This window comes from Lichenostomus cassidix, chromosome 13 (assembly GCF_008360975.1).
Source record: "Lichenostomus cassidix isolate B80296 chromosome 13, HeHo_3.0, whole genome shotgun sequence".
Taxonomy (NCBI): domain Eukaryota; kingdom Metazoa; phylum Chordata; class Aves; order Passeriformes; family Meliphagidae; genus Lichenostomus; species Lichenostomus cassidix.
This window is the reverse complement of record NC_139494.1, coordinates 14,980,713-14,996,337: the sequence shown is the minus strand read 5'-3', so window position 1 is coordinate 14,996,337 and position 15,625 is coordinate 14,980,713. Positions and strand designations below refer to the sequence as shown.

Here is a 15,625-nt window from a genome sequence, read left to right as displayed (position 1 = left end):
ATTCCTGGTGGAAAAAGCTTTGCTGAAGCACTCTCTGTGAAGCAGGCAGCTTGCTGGTGGGGTCACAGCATGGATCTTCCTTGTGCACAGGGCAGGAGCCCAAAGATGAGCTCTGTGAGCCTCGTCTGACACAGGGGACAGCAGACATGTGCTGTAGCTGTGGTGTTTTCTAAATCCTAGTTCCTTCTCTAGAACCTTGACAGGTGTTTGCTCTCCTGTCCCTTTACTCTGCCTCCTATTTCAAACTACTTCCCAAATTTAATAGCTTGGTTGGAAGAGAATTACTTTGTTCTTGACAGAACATGCTGAGTCAATCCACTTTAGCTGCAGATTTGGTTTGCAAATAATATCTCCTTTCTGATAGGGTTCAGGTGTCATCGCTGTGGACATTGCCAGGAATTTGCTTGACCATGACAGCTTTTAGAGAGCCTGGCAATTAAGTTGTCAGGAATCATTTTCCACTGCCAGGAAGCATTAATGGATGCTGGTCTTGGCTGGAATAAGCCCTGGGAGATGGATATTGTAATCGGGATGAGAAGGGGTCCTTGTAGCTGAGGTCTGCATCGACCCAAAGGTCTGCAGCCCTTGACACTTGGTGGAACTGAGACAAGGGAAAGGTCAGAAACATAGGGCAGAACTTCAGGGGGAAGGAATGAAACCAAGGAATATGAGCAGGGAGATGATCCCTCGTGTTCCTAATGTTGCAGGAGACGTTGGCATTTGGAGAGGCTTTAGCTTTGCAGATGCGCACCGCAAACGACTAATATTAGCAGAGCTCCTGGATATGAAAGCAAATATTTTTCCACCAGGTAATCCCTAAAATTGTGTTATTGTGGATTTGCTTTTCAAGTGAGAAAGATGTTGGAAATGTCCTTCTCTTAGAAAAGAAAACTGTGATGATTCAACGCAAGCTCGCTCTGTTTAAATTATGTCAAAAATAGATCTGCAAGCAAGGATTTTGATTACCAAATACAGAATTTGAAAGATTAAAAGTTAGCGAGAGATTTGGAGAATTTAGAATCCCAACTGAGAAGTCTACAATTGAGATTAATCCAAAGAATTGCCAAAAATCTCCTTACATAAAGGACAAAAACCAAAAGTGTTCAGGGCCAATCTAAGTTCCATTACCTTAATAGTGGGCAAGCCTTAAGGAGATATTTGAAGAAAACTAGAGATACAAAGAGCAAAGAGATAACGTGCACGGTGAATTTTCAGGAAGCAAACCATGCGTGGGCTAATACCAATCTTTGCAAAGTTGGCTGACTTCCTAGGTAAAGGAAGCACAGTACATCTAGTCTGTGCAGACATTAAAGACATTTGGCCTGCTGCCCTGGGGGATGGTGTCACTTAGGCTTGGTAAGGTGGGGTAGGGACTGGCCATGGGGGAGGTGGTAGCAGATGAGCAGAAGGTGCCATGGGAGTTATCAGGGAACAGCCAAAAAAGATGGATTTTTAGGACCGAACTTAGTATTTTTGCTCCTTGCTGTATTACAGGAAAAGTTGGCACACAGAGCAGAGCACTGCTGAGTTTTTTAAACAGGAGAAGAGCAGGATTCCTCCTGCAGAGCACAGGGTGACCTTCTGGGCTGAAATTGCCTGGGCTCAAACTGGGCTGAAATACAGCAGTGAAGAGTACAAAATCATGCTCTGAGGTTAAATAACAGGGGGTTTGCCGTCGGTTGACAGCTCAGTTGAAAATTATAGATGAGGAGAAAGTCCTAATTGCGTTTAAGTAGACAGAGGGGCGATGTGAGCCTGCAATGTGCTGCAGCCATGAGAGGGGCAGGGCACAGTGTACAGGAGCAGAGGGGTCCTGGCACTGTCCCCACTCACCTCGAGCCACACCAAGTCCCCTTCCTGGCACACAGGCTTGCATCAATCATTAGCCAGACATCCAGAGCTGGGTAAACACGTTTTTGGCTTTGAATGGTGATGACAGGCTGGGAGCATTACCTAATGAGGTGGGACCACTTGATAGCGTGGTGTGCTATATATTCCTGCTCCTCCCTGCAGTCTTCCTCTCCCGCACAGAGAGCAGGCAGGCTGCACTGAGGGGTGTCCCTGGCTGCCATGAAGGTGACAGGAGTTTTGGTGAGGGCAGCTCTTGCCCTGTGCTGCTGCTTGGGTGAGTATTTCCTGGGGTACTGCAAGGATCAGTCTGGCTGAGTCAGAGTTTTTTCATTTCAGTAAAAGGGTTTGGGTCTCGCAACATGGAAGAGAGCCTTACTCCATGAAGAAATAGGCAGCGAAAAAAATTACATTTCAAGGTTGAGGTTTCAGCAAATATCATGCAACTATTTTCTTCTTGGTTTGTAGGAGCAGTTCTGGTGCAGGACAGGAGCTTGCACATAGTAACCCTCTGTATAAAGGGAGAATAAAACCGTAAAAAATGACATCATCACCCATGTGAGCAATATAAATGCAAACTTTAGCCTCTAGGATTGCTCTGGGAGTTTACTGTGCTGCTCCTGGTAACTGAGAATGATGTGTTTGGAGATAGACAGTGCTGGTGGCAACAGTCATCTTAAATACAATGTCCAAACTTTTGAAAGTCAAACATCAAAGTCTCTTAGAAGAGTTTGAAATCCAAGACTATGGAATTGAAAGTATCTGTATTGCTTACCTGTAACATCTTAGGGGTGGATTGATGTTTGTGCTCTCACATGGTTTATCTCCCCTCAGAAATGGAATGAAACTTTATTTATTAACTTTTAATACATCTTATGGCCGTTTACTGGAATAATGTAAAACTCCATGTTTTCCTAAACAAAATAAACTAGTGTTGACTAATCACTGAATTTAACTAGTTTCATGAAAATATTTGCATATGTGTTCTCTGCATATCAATAATTTTTTTTTCTGCCTCCATTTTTTTCTTTCAGGTACTGCCTTTGGAGTTCAGGTGAGCTATAGATCTATTTATTATGTTCTATTCAGGCTTCTGGTAAAGTAGAACCAGTATGTAACTACCCAATGAGCACGTGGATTAAATCTAATGAAATCTTTGCTGTTAAAATAATATTTGCCAGTGCATGGTTGAATGATATTGCCAATTTCACGAGAAACTAAAAGATGCCCATTTTTTGCAATATTTTCAGTTCATTAAATAAAATGAAAAAGCAAGAAGTAATTGTACACTCCTATTATATTAACTCCTAGGCATAATTTAGTTACTCCCAGCCAAAGGCAGTAGTTTTCCTCCTCGTGAGGAAAACTGTCTTTGATGCTTGGAAGCATCAAACACTGCGACTCTGATAATTGCTTCCATACAGCAAGACCCAGAAAACTGTGCTCCTCGCATTAATTTCTATACCTATATCACAGAGACAAAACCAGCAGGGCCTGAGCCGTGGATTTGTCTGCAGGTTCCTCCCACGCAGCTCCGAGGCTCCCGTAACTCACCAGAGTGCAGCACGATCTGCGAGGATCCGCTGCGCAGCCGAGGGGCTCCAATTACCGCCGCCTTCATTAGGCACTGCCTCACCCACTGCCAGCCTCCCTCCCTGCCTCCCTGCACCCTGAGTGCATAATCAGACACTTCTGTAGGGAAGATTCCCTCCTCCTGACTGCCTGAGCAGATTCCCAATAATGCCTCTAATTTGCCTCCCAGCCGGAGCCGCGGCGTGGTGGAAAGCTGCTGCTGGGTTTTGTTCCGTGAGGGAGCCAAAATCAGGGCTGATTCTGTGCTGCTTTCACAGATTGACTGTGACCAGTACTCCAGTGGCATCACCAAGGATGGGAGGCCCTGGGTAGCTTGCCCTAGGGACTTGAAACCAGTCTGTGGCACTAATGGCTACACGTACAGCAACGACTGTGGGATTTGCCTCTTCAACATGTGAGTGTTGCTGGGAACCCTGCAGAGGCCTCAGGGCTGGGGGGTCCAGGCAGAGCTTTGTTCCCCAAGGTGGGCTGGGCAGAGGAGCATTGCCTTTGCAGCTGGGTGCCAACACCACCAGCCTCGAGGTGATGCTGCTCTGTGATCCCCAACATGGGTCTGCTTTTTTCCAGGGAGCGCAACGCCAGTGTGGAGAAGGAACATGATGGAGAATGTGACCCAAAACCTGTCGAGGTAAGACAAAGTCTGTAATGGTTCAAACACCATGCAGGAGGAGGGTAGAATGTGCACAACTGGTCTGCACAGCCCAAAAGGAGATAAAATTTGGTGATAACCCATAAAAACCCTCTCAGTTTTAGTTATCTGACACCATGTCTCTGTTATTTTCTACTTCAGACTTTTAGCCTCTCTAATTGAGACTAAAAGAAAAATAGTATGTTGGGTGAAGGTTGGATCTCACCACCTGGATAGCTCCAACAGGATCTTAAGAAGGACCTCACAAAACACAAATCACAGTCCTTCTTGCTATGCAATTTTTTTTTTATTGGGAGAGAATTCCCATAGCATTTCTGGTTTCTACTTTTGATAGTGAAATCAGTTTGATGCTGAATTTGTCCCTAAAGGCCGAGGGAGAGTAAGAAGACTGTGTAAGATCTTTATATTAAAAATGTGGGGTTTTTTTCTCCATTCCTGTTATTTTTACAGGTTGACTGCACTAATTACCGCAGAGCTGTAGTGGATGATCACGTCATGGTAGCATGCCCAAGGATAATGAAACCAGTCTGTGGCTCAGATAGCTTCACTTATGACAACGACTGTGGGATCTGTGCCTACAATGCGTAAGTCTAATGCATGGAATGTCCTCCTGGATAATCAGCGACTTGAGGCTCTCAGAAGCACTTCTGTAAAACACCAGTTTTAAGGCAGGTGTCTCTGTAGGTCTCCTTGCAGTTGGCTGCTCACGATTCTTCAGCCAGCTTTAGTTTTTTTCCCCATTTTTTTGACTGTGCTCATGAGGGGAATCACAAAAAGAACCAGAGCAGAGCCATGAACAGATCAAAGTGTTGCTTGTAACACCTAATTACTCCTGACACTTAATTCCCATGGGAGATGGGAATACTGTGCATTAGCAGCTGCCATCTGGGGGGCACATTCAGACAAGTCAAGAAGTTGTAGTGTCTCACAGGGAGGGTGGGACCCTGATTTACTGTCCCAGTGCCTGCAGTGTCCTGGGAAAAGTTATTCTCAATGCTTCCTAACCAAAGCTTCTCTTCCTTTCAGAGAACACCATGCCAATGTTACCAAAATACACGATGGACCCTGCAAAGAGGATGTTGCTGTAAGTGCAACAGAAGCCAAAAATCTGTCTCTTAGGGCTGCTAATAAAGTCCCGAGGACCTCACAGATTTCCCTGGGAAGCTGCAAGAGGTCCATAGGAAAATGTGTATGAGGGTTCCAGTCCATGCTTTGCTTTTCTGCATGGTGGGGCTGGATTTGGCATCTTCCCTGCTCCAGAAAGGTCACACCAAACTGAGGAATGAGGAAGGAGATGGATATGGGATGAGGAGCTGGCTTGTGTCCCCAAGAGAACATGGAGAGGCACAAGATTTCTCTTGCCAACATGCTGTGCAGGTTGGCAGTTTTCTCTCTAGAGACCACAAGCATTTCCACCCTCAGCAGCAGGGATTCAAAACTCCCATGCTGGTTGTATTCACAGATGTAGTGAGACTCACAGGAGCACTAACCATAAATATTTATAGAGCATAGTTTATTGTATCTTCATCTGAGGCCAACAGTCTGATGCCTCAGAAAGAGCAGGTTCTGTGTTTCAGCACCAAAATTCTGAGATGTAGGAAGTCTATTCTCCAACAGGTAGATAAGCATTCTTTCCTATCCATTCAAATTCTGTGCTGAACTACAGAGAATCGGAATTAAGAAGTAATCACAGAGCTGGAAAAGTGTGGAGAAAACTAACACAAACCAAAACAATATTAGTCAGATTTACAGGTGGTGAAAAATGTTTCTTGCCAAATTCAAGATTTTTTTTTAATGAGACTAGACTCGAAATGTTGTACATGTTCTTCAGCCTGAAGTATCCCTTCTCCAAGATAGTCCTTTTTCCTGATTCCTGGAGAATTAGGATAATATTCAGAATTTTAATTTCTGATTGGAAATTCAGCTGCACTTTATCAGGGCTTTGTCCTGATGCAGAAACAATTAGGGCTGAGATACAGAATGAAAAGGTTTTGAATCAACTTTTCCTGCATAGCCAAGGCTCCACCAGACTGATCTGTCCTCATTTTGCCAGGTTGACTGCACCAGGTACCGAACACAAACCACTAAAGACGGCAAAACATTGGTAGCCTGTCCAAGGGACATGAATCCAGTCTGCGGCACAGATGGCAACACATACGACAACGAGTGCTCGATCTGTGCCTACAACCTGTGAGTTTCATGCCCAAAATGCTCCTTCTGGGTCCTGAGAATCATCCTGCTGCATTTCTGCTTATGCCTATTCCTTCAAGTCTCTTAGAAATGGGACTGGTTTTGGAATTGCCTTGAGTTTCTTTTTGGTGCCTTCTGTGTGCTCATGAAGAGTCATTAGGCATCTCCTTGTGGGCTGGGCAGAGGAAGGAAGGATTCAGAATATTGCTTTAAATTGCCTGTTATGAGAAGATGGGATGAGCTTGTTAATGAGTAAAGTAGCCACTCTGAACTTTTTTTATAGGGTCTGAGGCCATAGCTTGCTTCATTTTGCACATGACTTTAACCAAGAGGTTAAGCATTTAGTTCCTCAATTTTAATTGTTTCCCTCTTCCAGAGAAAAAAGGACCCATGTTGGCAGAAAGCACGTTGGACAATGCAGAGAGAAGACTGCTGAGGTAAGTCTTCAATATAAGGCTTACTCCTTTTAGCTGCCCCAACTCAAGGGTTCCCTGAGGTGACATCTACTCTGGAAGTGAGCTGGCCTGAAGCCTGGCTTTCTCCATGGCTATTAAACCTTGTCAGCTCCTTGTGTTGACGATGCCTACAAATCCCACCTGTCCTGAGGCAGGTGTCCCCTGGGCCCTCCTTGCCTGGCAGCCCTGGCAGATGGGCTGGATGGGAGCTGTGCACAGAGTTCTCATGATGAGTTCACACCTACACCAGTTTTTGGGTGAGAACATATTCTGGGATGTGGGGCACACCTGAAGTTTTGATCTGAGTATATCAGTTGAGAAGTCCCAGAGCTGGTGTGTGGGACATACTAACACACAAATGTGGAAGTTGTTCAGTTTGGGCTTTGATCTTCCTTTGGTGATGCCCTTCAAATGCTACGTCCAAGTTCTTTCACTGCACAATTAAAAAGGGGTTAAGTTTTAAATATTTTTATATTCTGACATATCTTGTAGTTGGGACTGAGCAAGGTGCTTAGCCCAGGGATTTGGCACCTCACACACTGTATGGAGTTCCCACTGTGCATGAGAGGGGTCAGGCAGAACTGATTCAGCCTGGTTTTGCAAGAACTGAGTTGTATTACTGGTGTTGTCTCTGTTGTTATGATGGAATTTTTTTTTTTTTGGTTGGAGAACAAGGTCTTCCTCAGGTTTGACAATGCTGCTTTTTTTGTAGCTTGATTGTGAGAAATTCCCAGCCAGAAAGGTGAAGGGTGGCAAAGACATGGTTCGCTGCTCCAGGATCCTGCGCCCAGTGTGTGGCTCAGATGGATTCACCTATGACAACGACTGCAGCATCTGTGCCCACAACGTGTAAGTATTGCACACAGGACTCTCTTTCACAGTGGAAATCCAGGGTTAGTGTTCCAGATGGCTTTTCTTTTGGTACTAACATGTCTGTGTTTCTCTTTCAACCTCCTGAAGCCCTTGTCACCTTGATTTTGTTCCCTGATGCTCTCTTTGCTTTCTGGGGAAGCTGTGGGAGAGCCAGCTCTCAATCTGAGCACTCTGAGGGCTGTGATATTTGGGCAGGGGGAAGGCTGGATGGGACTGGGGTATTTAAGCAGAGGAAAGGGTGCATGGAGCTGTTACATAGCTCACAGTGAGGAGACCTGATGGGTCTGTTACCACTTAGAATTACATTTTTTAATGATGGGGAGAAGCTGGTTCATTAGACAATCAGGTGCCTCTTTTATCATATATATTGGCTGTGGTTTTGGTTTGGTTTCTGTGGCACCTGGGCGTCCCAGAGCTCAGCTGGTCATTGTGCTAACCCCAACCTCTCCCTTCAGGCAACACGGGACTGATGTCAAGAAAAGCCATGAGGGAAGATGCAAGGAGGAAAGTACTCCTGTAAGTGCACTTCTAGCTGTAAAATAAGCACCATCTACTCTCTCTGCTGTCTCCAGAAGAGCCTGGCTGGGCTCAGTTCACCCAGGGTTGGGTGGAGGGTGATGCACAGGGTTCATGCTGGTGCTGTGCTTCTCCTCAGCTGCTCACAGCTGCCAGTGTGCTGTACAGGAGGGCAGGGGAGGATGGTGACAGGCCAGGATAGAGAAACAAAATGTCCCAGTATTGCTGATCTCTGAACAGAAATCATCAGAGGCAGCCCAAGAACCGTGCAGCCCATTTTAGCACAGTAGGAAAGAAGGTAGAAGGCTGTGTTAGATGTCTGTGTATTTATTCAGTGCTAGGATTTCCATTGCACTAGACAGGCAGGTTAAAAAAATCCTGGTACTCTGGTCAGCCAGGACAAATCTGCTCTCAGGTATGTGTACAGAAATAGCTTTATTATCCTGCACAGTAACAATATGAGCTGATAATATCTCAACACATTTATTCTGCTTATGCAGAGCAGCTCTGAAGCACCAAAAATAATTTCATGCATCCTGAGGGACTGCAATATATTTTCTGTAGAAAAGGCACGTTGTTAAAATGTGGTCTTTGCTTTAATTTGTTCTTGGACCACGTGGGAAATATGGATAATAAGAGACACTGCACTGGGGAGACTGTGCAAAATGACAGTGAAGTGTCAGTGATGCTTGGCTAATGTAGACTGATTTCCAGTAGGTGTTTGTCTATTTATCCTCAAATATTTAAACTAATAGATTCTAAATATTGTAAATATTTTTGCAACAGAAGCTGGTGAAACAGTTCTTGCTGCTCTTTTGGAAACACTGAAACAAAATCTCAGATATAGTAAACTATGCCAGCTTGGACTTGATGGCAAACACTTCAAATCTGATTCTTCAGGTTGAGTTAGGAGACATTTAGATTTAACATTAGGAAAAAAATCTTCAGTGAGAGTCTTATCAGCAATTGTAATAGGCTGACCAGAGAACTGGTGGAATTCCTTGGAGGTGTTCAAAAGATATGTGGATGTGGCACTTGGGGATATGGTTTGGTGGTGAATGCAGTGGTTCTGGGTTGATGGTTGGACTCGATGATTTTAGAGGTCTTGTCCAATCTTTATGATTTCATGAATGTTTGATTTAATATGTGTATATGTTCTACTCTAGGAAAATAATCTCTTCTGCCAGCTGTTCCTTTCTTCCCTCTGCTAGCAGAAAACACCAAACCGCAATTACAAAATTAATTCCTAATGTGGCTCTAAACTTTAAAAACCCTCTGATTTTCCTGAAAAAGGCTTTTAAAATCTAGAAACTCAGAGTGGGCTGTTTTATCCCCCCAGGTTGACTGCAGCACATACCTGAGTGGCACCAAATCCGGCGAGGCCATCGCTGCCTGTCCCTTCATCCTGCGCGAGCTCTGCGGCACAGATGGTGTCACCTACAGCAACGACTGTGCCCTGTGTGCCCACAACATGTGAGCCCTGCAGGTCACCCCCCGACAGCCCCACAGAGTTATTTGTTTACCTGTTGGGCATTTTTAACTCTGCTTTCTGTTCCAGGGAATACGGAACCCAGGTTGCCAAGAAGCACGACGGAAGGTGCATAGAAGAAGCTCCCCTGGTGAGTGAAAGCTGAAGGGAAATAGGAGATTTGCACAGCCTGAGCAAATGCTGGCTGGTTTGGGTGGTGTAGCCTCCATGGGGGTCACACTGGGGCTGCCCTTCCTTCTGTGGGTGAATATCACTCTCCCATCAGCAGGGATATTGTGCACTTCCTGCACACAGCCAGGAAAAGAAAGAGGAGAGGACAGGTGAGGACTGAGTTATGAGACAGGTAGAATAAATGATTTAAGGCTTTGCACAGAGAATCGTTTTCCCACAGCACTCTGTCATAGCTGCTGCAGGAATTTAGCAGAATATTTTGGCAATATGGGCAGGAGACACAGAGGGCCCATGGAGCCTTCTTGGTGCTTGTGTTTTACAGAAGGATGTTCTGCAAAGATTAGAAAATTGCCTGTGTTTTGAATGCTGATACCTCAGGTATCAGGGGATTTAAACCCATCTCTGGTTTTGGTTTTTTTTTTTGGTAAATGCATTGTAATCCAATATATACCAACATGAATTGTGTAAAAATACCAGATTAACTATATTTGGCCAGCTCTAAACTATTTACTCTCACTAGGGAATAGAAGAACAAAGCCACCTCATTAGCATGTGTTTGAAAGAGTCAACATCCCGAGTCAGATATTTCATTTCTATACAAACAAACTATGAAATGTCATTCCTTTGTTTCCCAAGTACGCTCTGTGCTCAGGCCGGGTGAGATACATAAATCAGGACAGAAGAGTTCACACTGGAGAAACTGGGAGTGCTAAACCCAAGGCCTGCTCATCAGCTGACGTAAATCAGCTTCCTCTGCTGTCAGTCCTGCTGGCAGGTTTCAACACTCAGAACTGTCCCATTGCAACAAAAGACCTGTCAGCACATCTCCCTCCATTCTTGTGGGCCATGAAAAACACCTTGGTCACAGTCAGCCCCCCTGCAGGAAGTGCATAAATCGTGCTTTTATAATTTTTGATTTACGGATTATTTCTGAGCTGCCTTTTGTAATATCCTGGTGGGTTCAGTAAGGTATAGGGGCACTGTGATAAATGCAGAGCTCAGTGAGTAATGTCTACCTTCCAGCCTTGATTCAGTCTTCTCCGGGGAAGGCAGTGAAAGGAAATTGTTAGTTTCCATGAAGAACGAGTTAATATATAACCACAATTTGTCATCTGGCAGATCCTTTTAGGATCTGGCGTAGGCAGATTTAGGCAGAAGCACAAGAAGGGAGGTTGTGTTGGGGCTCCCTGCACAGAGCAGATCCCATAGCAGAGCTTTGTCTGTCCTTGTTGTCCCCAGCTGAACTGCAGCCAGTACCCCAGGTCCACCCTGAAGGATGGCAGGGAGCTGATGGCCTGCACCATGATCTATGACCCTGTCTGTGGCACTGATGGTGTCACCTACGCCAGCGAGTGCACCCTGTGTGCCCACAACATGTGAGTGCTCCTCCTCCCTGGGGGATTCACAGTTTGGATCTGGGGGAGCCAAATAATGTGCCAGGGCTCTTTCTGAAACCCTGGGCTGAAGGGGATCTGTCTGTCTGCCCATGCTTTCCTGCTTGCCTTGGTTGGTGTTTGACGTGGGTGTTCAACCCCACAGAGAACAGGGAACCCCACATCAGTGGGGCAGAGTCTGATCTGTAAGGGTTTGTTGGTGTCAGTGCTGAGCTGGGTGATCTGGGAATCTCTGGCTCCATGGGAGTGAGGTTTACTCTTGCTCTGAGGCTGTAACAGGGAAGGTTGTGGTTAGCAATGATCTCTCCTTCCTCCAGGGAGCATCGGACCAACCTTGGCAAAAGGAAGAACGGACGCTGTGAAGAGGACATCACAAGAGTAAGTGGGAAAGGATGGAATTAAAGAGTGGAGTTCAGTGTGTTACACTCATGGGGGGCTGTCTTCTGCTCTGGGATGCAAATCAGGAGGTGGTGGTGTGCAGCCCTGAGGAGATCCCTTGGGAATTTCACACTGCTCATAAAACAGCCAACATCCATCCCACTGCTCTGTAACAAATCAGGAGAAGACGTGGCAGTGAGCAGAAACAGCACAAGATCACATCTGCCAGCAGGAGGACACTTTGAGTGGGCTATGATGATGTTAGAGCCAGTTTAATTTCTCAGTGGGTGTCATTCCTTATGCTGAGGGTCACAGTTTTGTCTCAGGAAGAGGGACTCTCATCTGTTTTCTGTGTGCAGGACCTTTGCAAGGGCGTCAAGGAAGTCTCTCATGTCTGCACCATGGAATACATGCCCCACTGTGGCTCTGATGGCAAAACCTACAGCAACAGATGTGCTTTCTGCAATGCCTACCTGTACGTATGGGAGTGAAACCTTTCCTTCCATGAGCAATTCCTGCACCTACTGTGAATGCAGGGCTATCTCATAATGCCTTTTTGTCTAACTGCCTGTGGTATATACTGAACATTTCTAGGTTTTTTTGCATTGTAGGGGAAATGAGAAGGGCTCATTTCTGTGATCTGTACTTGGCCTCCTGTTAGTTAACTTTAAAAGTATTTTATTGATTTTCACCAGCACTCAATCTGTTCCACAAGCTCACAAGGGCATGTGGAAATTACTTCACCAAACCAACTGGATTGTACCAAACAAATGAAACCATTCATTTTTCCTTAAATGAGGATAATGAAAGGGGATATTTGGGTTTTTGGGAATGTTCTTCATCTCCAGTCGACCCTAACCCAACGCTTGGGCCAGTGAAATGAGGAAAGAGGTGTCAGCCATGTCTAATTCTCCTCTCTCCTTTTCTCACCAGGGAAAGCGGGACAACTCTCAACATCATGAGCTTGGCTGAATGCTAAGTCTGTGCTGGACTTCAGCCCAGGAAGACAAACTCCCTTCCACGTGACTTCCCATGGGCTGACCTTCCCTAATAACATCCCTTTGGTTTGCCTTGTTTCCTTAGCTCCTGAAACACTTGTTCAATAAACTGACTTGGCAACACTTCTCTGTCTTCATGCTTCATCTCTTCCCTTTTGCCCCATCTCCTCCCTGACGCGGCATTTTGAGTGCTGCATGTCTGTTTATCTGTTCATGTTCTCCACTACCAAATAATGTGGATTAAATTTTCTGGCCATGTGTCAGTGCCACCCCTGTTCTGATGAGGGGAAATGCCAAGTAGGTGGTGATTTGCCCTCGAGGAGAGCACTTTTTTCTTGGGCTAGAAAGGGAAATTGGCTGCCTAGCCAAGAGGTGCCCTGTGCTGTTTCCCATTGCCTGTGGAGCCTGTCCCATAGCAGAGACAGCAGCTGCTGCCAGGATAGGGGATCCCAGCCTGCTTCCACTAAATTTGTCCACAAAGTCAAGTGATGTTCGAGGAGGTAATATGCAGGAGGGGAATCTTGAGCTCCATTCGGGGTCACAGACAGCAGAAATGTCCACCCATGAAATATCTTAATTTATTAATGCAACAGAATATCTCCAGAACTGGTGGGCAGTGGTCACTCCTGAGGTGGGGACAGCCCTGGTGCATCACTGAGCTGATTTCTAAAGCCTGGAAGGAAGGGAAATGATGCAGAAGGTTCACTTGTGACCAGTTTTAGTCAAATATACAACAAGTCATAGGAAAACAATTCTGCCTGGTAGTCATTTTGCCTACTTCTTGGAGGCCAAGTTGCTCAGGACTTGGTGATATAATTATTGTAATTTTGGTGGTCTGTGTGGACGGCAGGGAGGAAGGGTGACCTCAGGGCTGCTCTTCTGTTGGCTGTACCACTGCCACTGCCTCCACACGAGGTCACCAAAGCTATTGCCAATCTAATATTTCAGGGATTCTTCTGGACTACAGTTAGTGCCTCCCTGATTCAATGTCCCATTGTAGTTCACCAGAGAATAACACAATTATTTGGATCCGTTTAGAAAGTCACTCTTTGAATTGTCAGGCTAGAAGAATAGGCTGAAGGCAAATGTTCCTGACTTGGAGATATTGGGGGTATTGTACCAGGGAATGAGGCCATAGTACCTCTGTGCCATTAGTGTCCATTTTCGAGATGATTTGTGACTAACAATGGCTTATTGTACTTTTCTTGGGTCTGTGTCCTAAAGCAAACGTTCTTTTGGTTTATATAACCTTTTTGCCATTTTCTGCTCAGGTGTTTTTGCAGAACATGCTGTTTTACTCTTGTTTAAGTGTTCCTTGGTTATCCTCAGGGATAAGACCTGAACAATTTTTTTTTCTTGTGGACTTTGGCAGCCTTTCACTTGGACTGAGCTCTGACCGCTGGCTTTTGCAAGCCTTTGCAGTAAAGCTGTCAAGAGCCAAGCAAATGGCATTATCTTGGCACAGCCAAAGCCTCCTCTGTGGAGCTCATTGTCTGATGACACCAAAGGCAAACAAGAATTCAAGGAGGCACAAAGTTGAGATTAAGTCAGAGCCATCCAGGGAAGCAGCCAAAGGGGTTAGAGGACAGAGGTTTCCATGCAGTACTCACCAGTAGGTTTCATGTAGAAGTACAGAATGGAATAAATCACTAAAACTGGGCCAGGAAATGGGAAAAGCCTGACATTGGAGTTTAAATATCCCCCAGGCTCAGGGGGTGTTTTATGAAGCAATATCACTATAAAAATAGGGCAGCCTTCTCAGGGACAGCATGGTTTTCTGTGCCTTGGAGTTGTTTTTCAGCTGTTCCACGGTTACTCACTGAATGTGTGTAACTCAGATGATTTCTTTCTGCTTTGTGTCGGAAAAATGGCCTCAAGTTGCACCAGGGGAGCTTTAGATCAGATATTAGGAGAAATTTATTCATGGAAAGGGTTGTCAAGCATTGGAATAGGCTTCTCAGGGAAGTGGTTGAGTCACTGACCCTAGAGGAGTTTAAAAGATGTGTAGATGTGGTGCTTCAGGACATGGTTTAGTGGTGGTCTTGTCAGTGGAAATGTCTGGACTCGATGATCTTAAAGGTCTTTTCCAACTTAAATAATTCTGTGATGGGGACGCAATGACCAGGCAAAGACAAGCACATTCAAGAGGGAGCATTGAATTTTCGTGGCTTAGGAGAGAGATAGAACAATACCAGGTTTCAAGTGCCACTAGGATACTTGAAAGGAGGTTTCAAGGGACAGTGGACTGGGCTGGGTGCCTGCTTGGGCATAGACAGAGGAACAGCTGGAGAGACTGACAGATGTTACTATGGTGGGAAATAGCAAGAGATCACAGAATAGTTGAAACTGGAAAGGACCACTGGAGGACGTCTAGTCCAACCTCCCTGCTCAGAAAAGGGCCCCAACACCTTATAAGCTCAGTACTTCCCAAACTGCAGATATAATCAGTGACCATCTCTGGTGTCACCAGGTGACAGATGCTTTGGTGCTGCTCCATCCCTGCTCAGGTGCATGATGCTGCATCCTCACTCACAAGATGACTTTCTCACTCACCTTGTGCTGCCTGAGCAGCTTCAAAACAATCAGATTTGTCTCAAAAACCATTCAACAATCATGCTAGGAAAGCTTGTTTTTTAACTTGGAAGGAGGAACTGAAAGGCTCAGATGCAAGCACGGACTTAGTCCTGCTCCGGTAGACTCTTATTTTTGCACTCTTGCCATGAACAGCAGCGGCTTTATATCCTCAGTCAAGGATGCAGTGAAGGGAAAAATGACTTTGCAGTGCCTGCTATGGCTGCAACATGAGGCATCTCAGACGTGGTGTTGAAATGCAGCTGGTCCCTCTCCAGACTCTGCCTCGCAGCCCTGGGCTCTGGGGAGCAGGGATGGAGCTGCCAAGGCTCGTCCAGCTTTGACGTGTTTCCCACTGATGACGATCCAGCCTCAGGATTTGTGACCTGTAAATGTACCAGAACGTATCACGGAGGCAGTGCTTCAAAAATATAAATGTCCTCTCTCTTTCCTTGTTTGTCTGACTTATCTTCATAGCGTTATCAATGTTTTCTGAGTCT

The 15,625-nt window shown here is 45.5% G+C and overlaps 1 protein-coding gene across 1 annotated transcript; it reads left to right on the top strand.

The window, feature by feature from the left end:
- Nucleotides 1–1,977: 1,977 nt before the first annotated feature.
- LOC146431334 (ovoinhibitor-like) lies at nt 1,978–12,677 on the top strand. The gene is made up of 16 exons (XM_085073860.1): nt 1,978–2,125; nt 2,883–2,902; nt 3,699–3,835; nt 4,009–4,069; nt 4,541–4,674; nt 5,117–5,174; nt 6,144–6,280; nt 6,657–6,717; nt 7,448–7,584; nt 8,064–8,124; nt 9,464–9,597; nt 9,683–9,743; nt 11,024–11,160; nt 11,496–11,556; nt 11,916–12,031; nt 12,490–12,677. The coding sequence occupies exons 1-16, from the start codon at nt 2,071–2,073 to the stop codon at nt 12,533–12,535; spliced, it is 1,416 nt and encodes a 471-aa protein (XP_084929986.1). The 5' UTR covers nt 1,978–2,070; the 3' UTR covers nt 12,536–12,677.
- The last annotated feature ends 2,948 nt before the right edge of the window (nt 12,678–15,625 follow it).

What these genes read in the sequence shown, in the direction of transcription:
- LOC146431334 (XM_085073860.1), top strand. Translation starts at nt 2,071, where the DNA reads ATGAAGGTGACAGGAGTTTTGGTGAGGGCAGCTCTTGCCCTGTGCTGC. An exon ending in GGGATTTGCCTCTTCAACAT is followed by an intron (nt 3,836 to 4,008) that starts GTGAGTGTTGCT and finishes GCTTTTTTCCAG; the next exon opens with GGAGCGCAACGCCAGTGTGG. An exon ending in TCGATCTGTGCCTACAACCT is followed by an intron (nt 6,281 to 6,656) that starts GTGAGTTTCATG and finishes TCCCTCTTCCAG; the next exon opens with AGAAAAAAGGACCCATGTTG.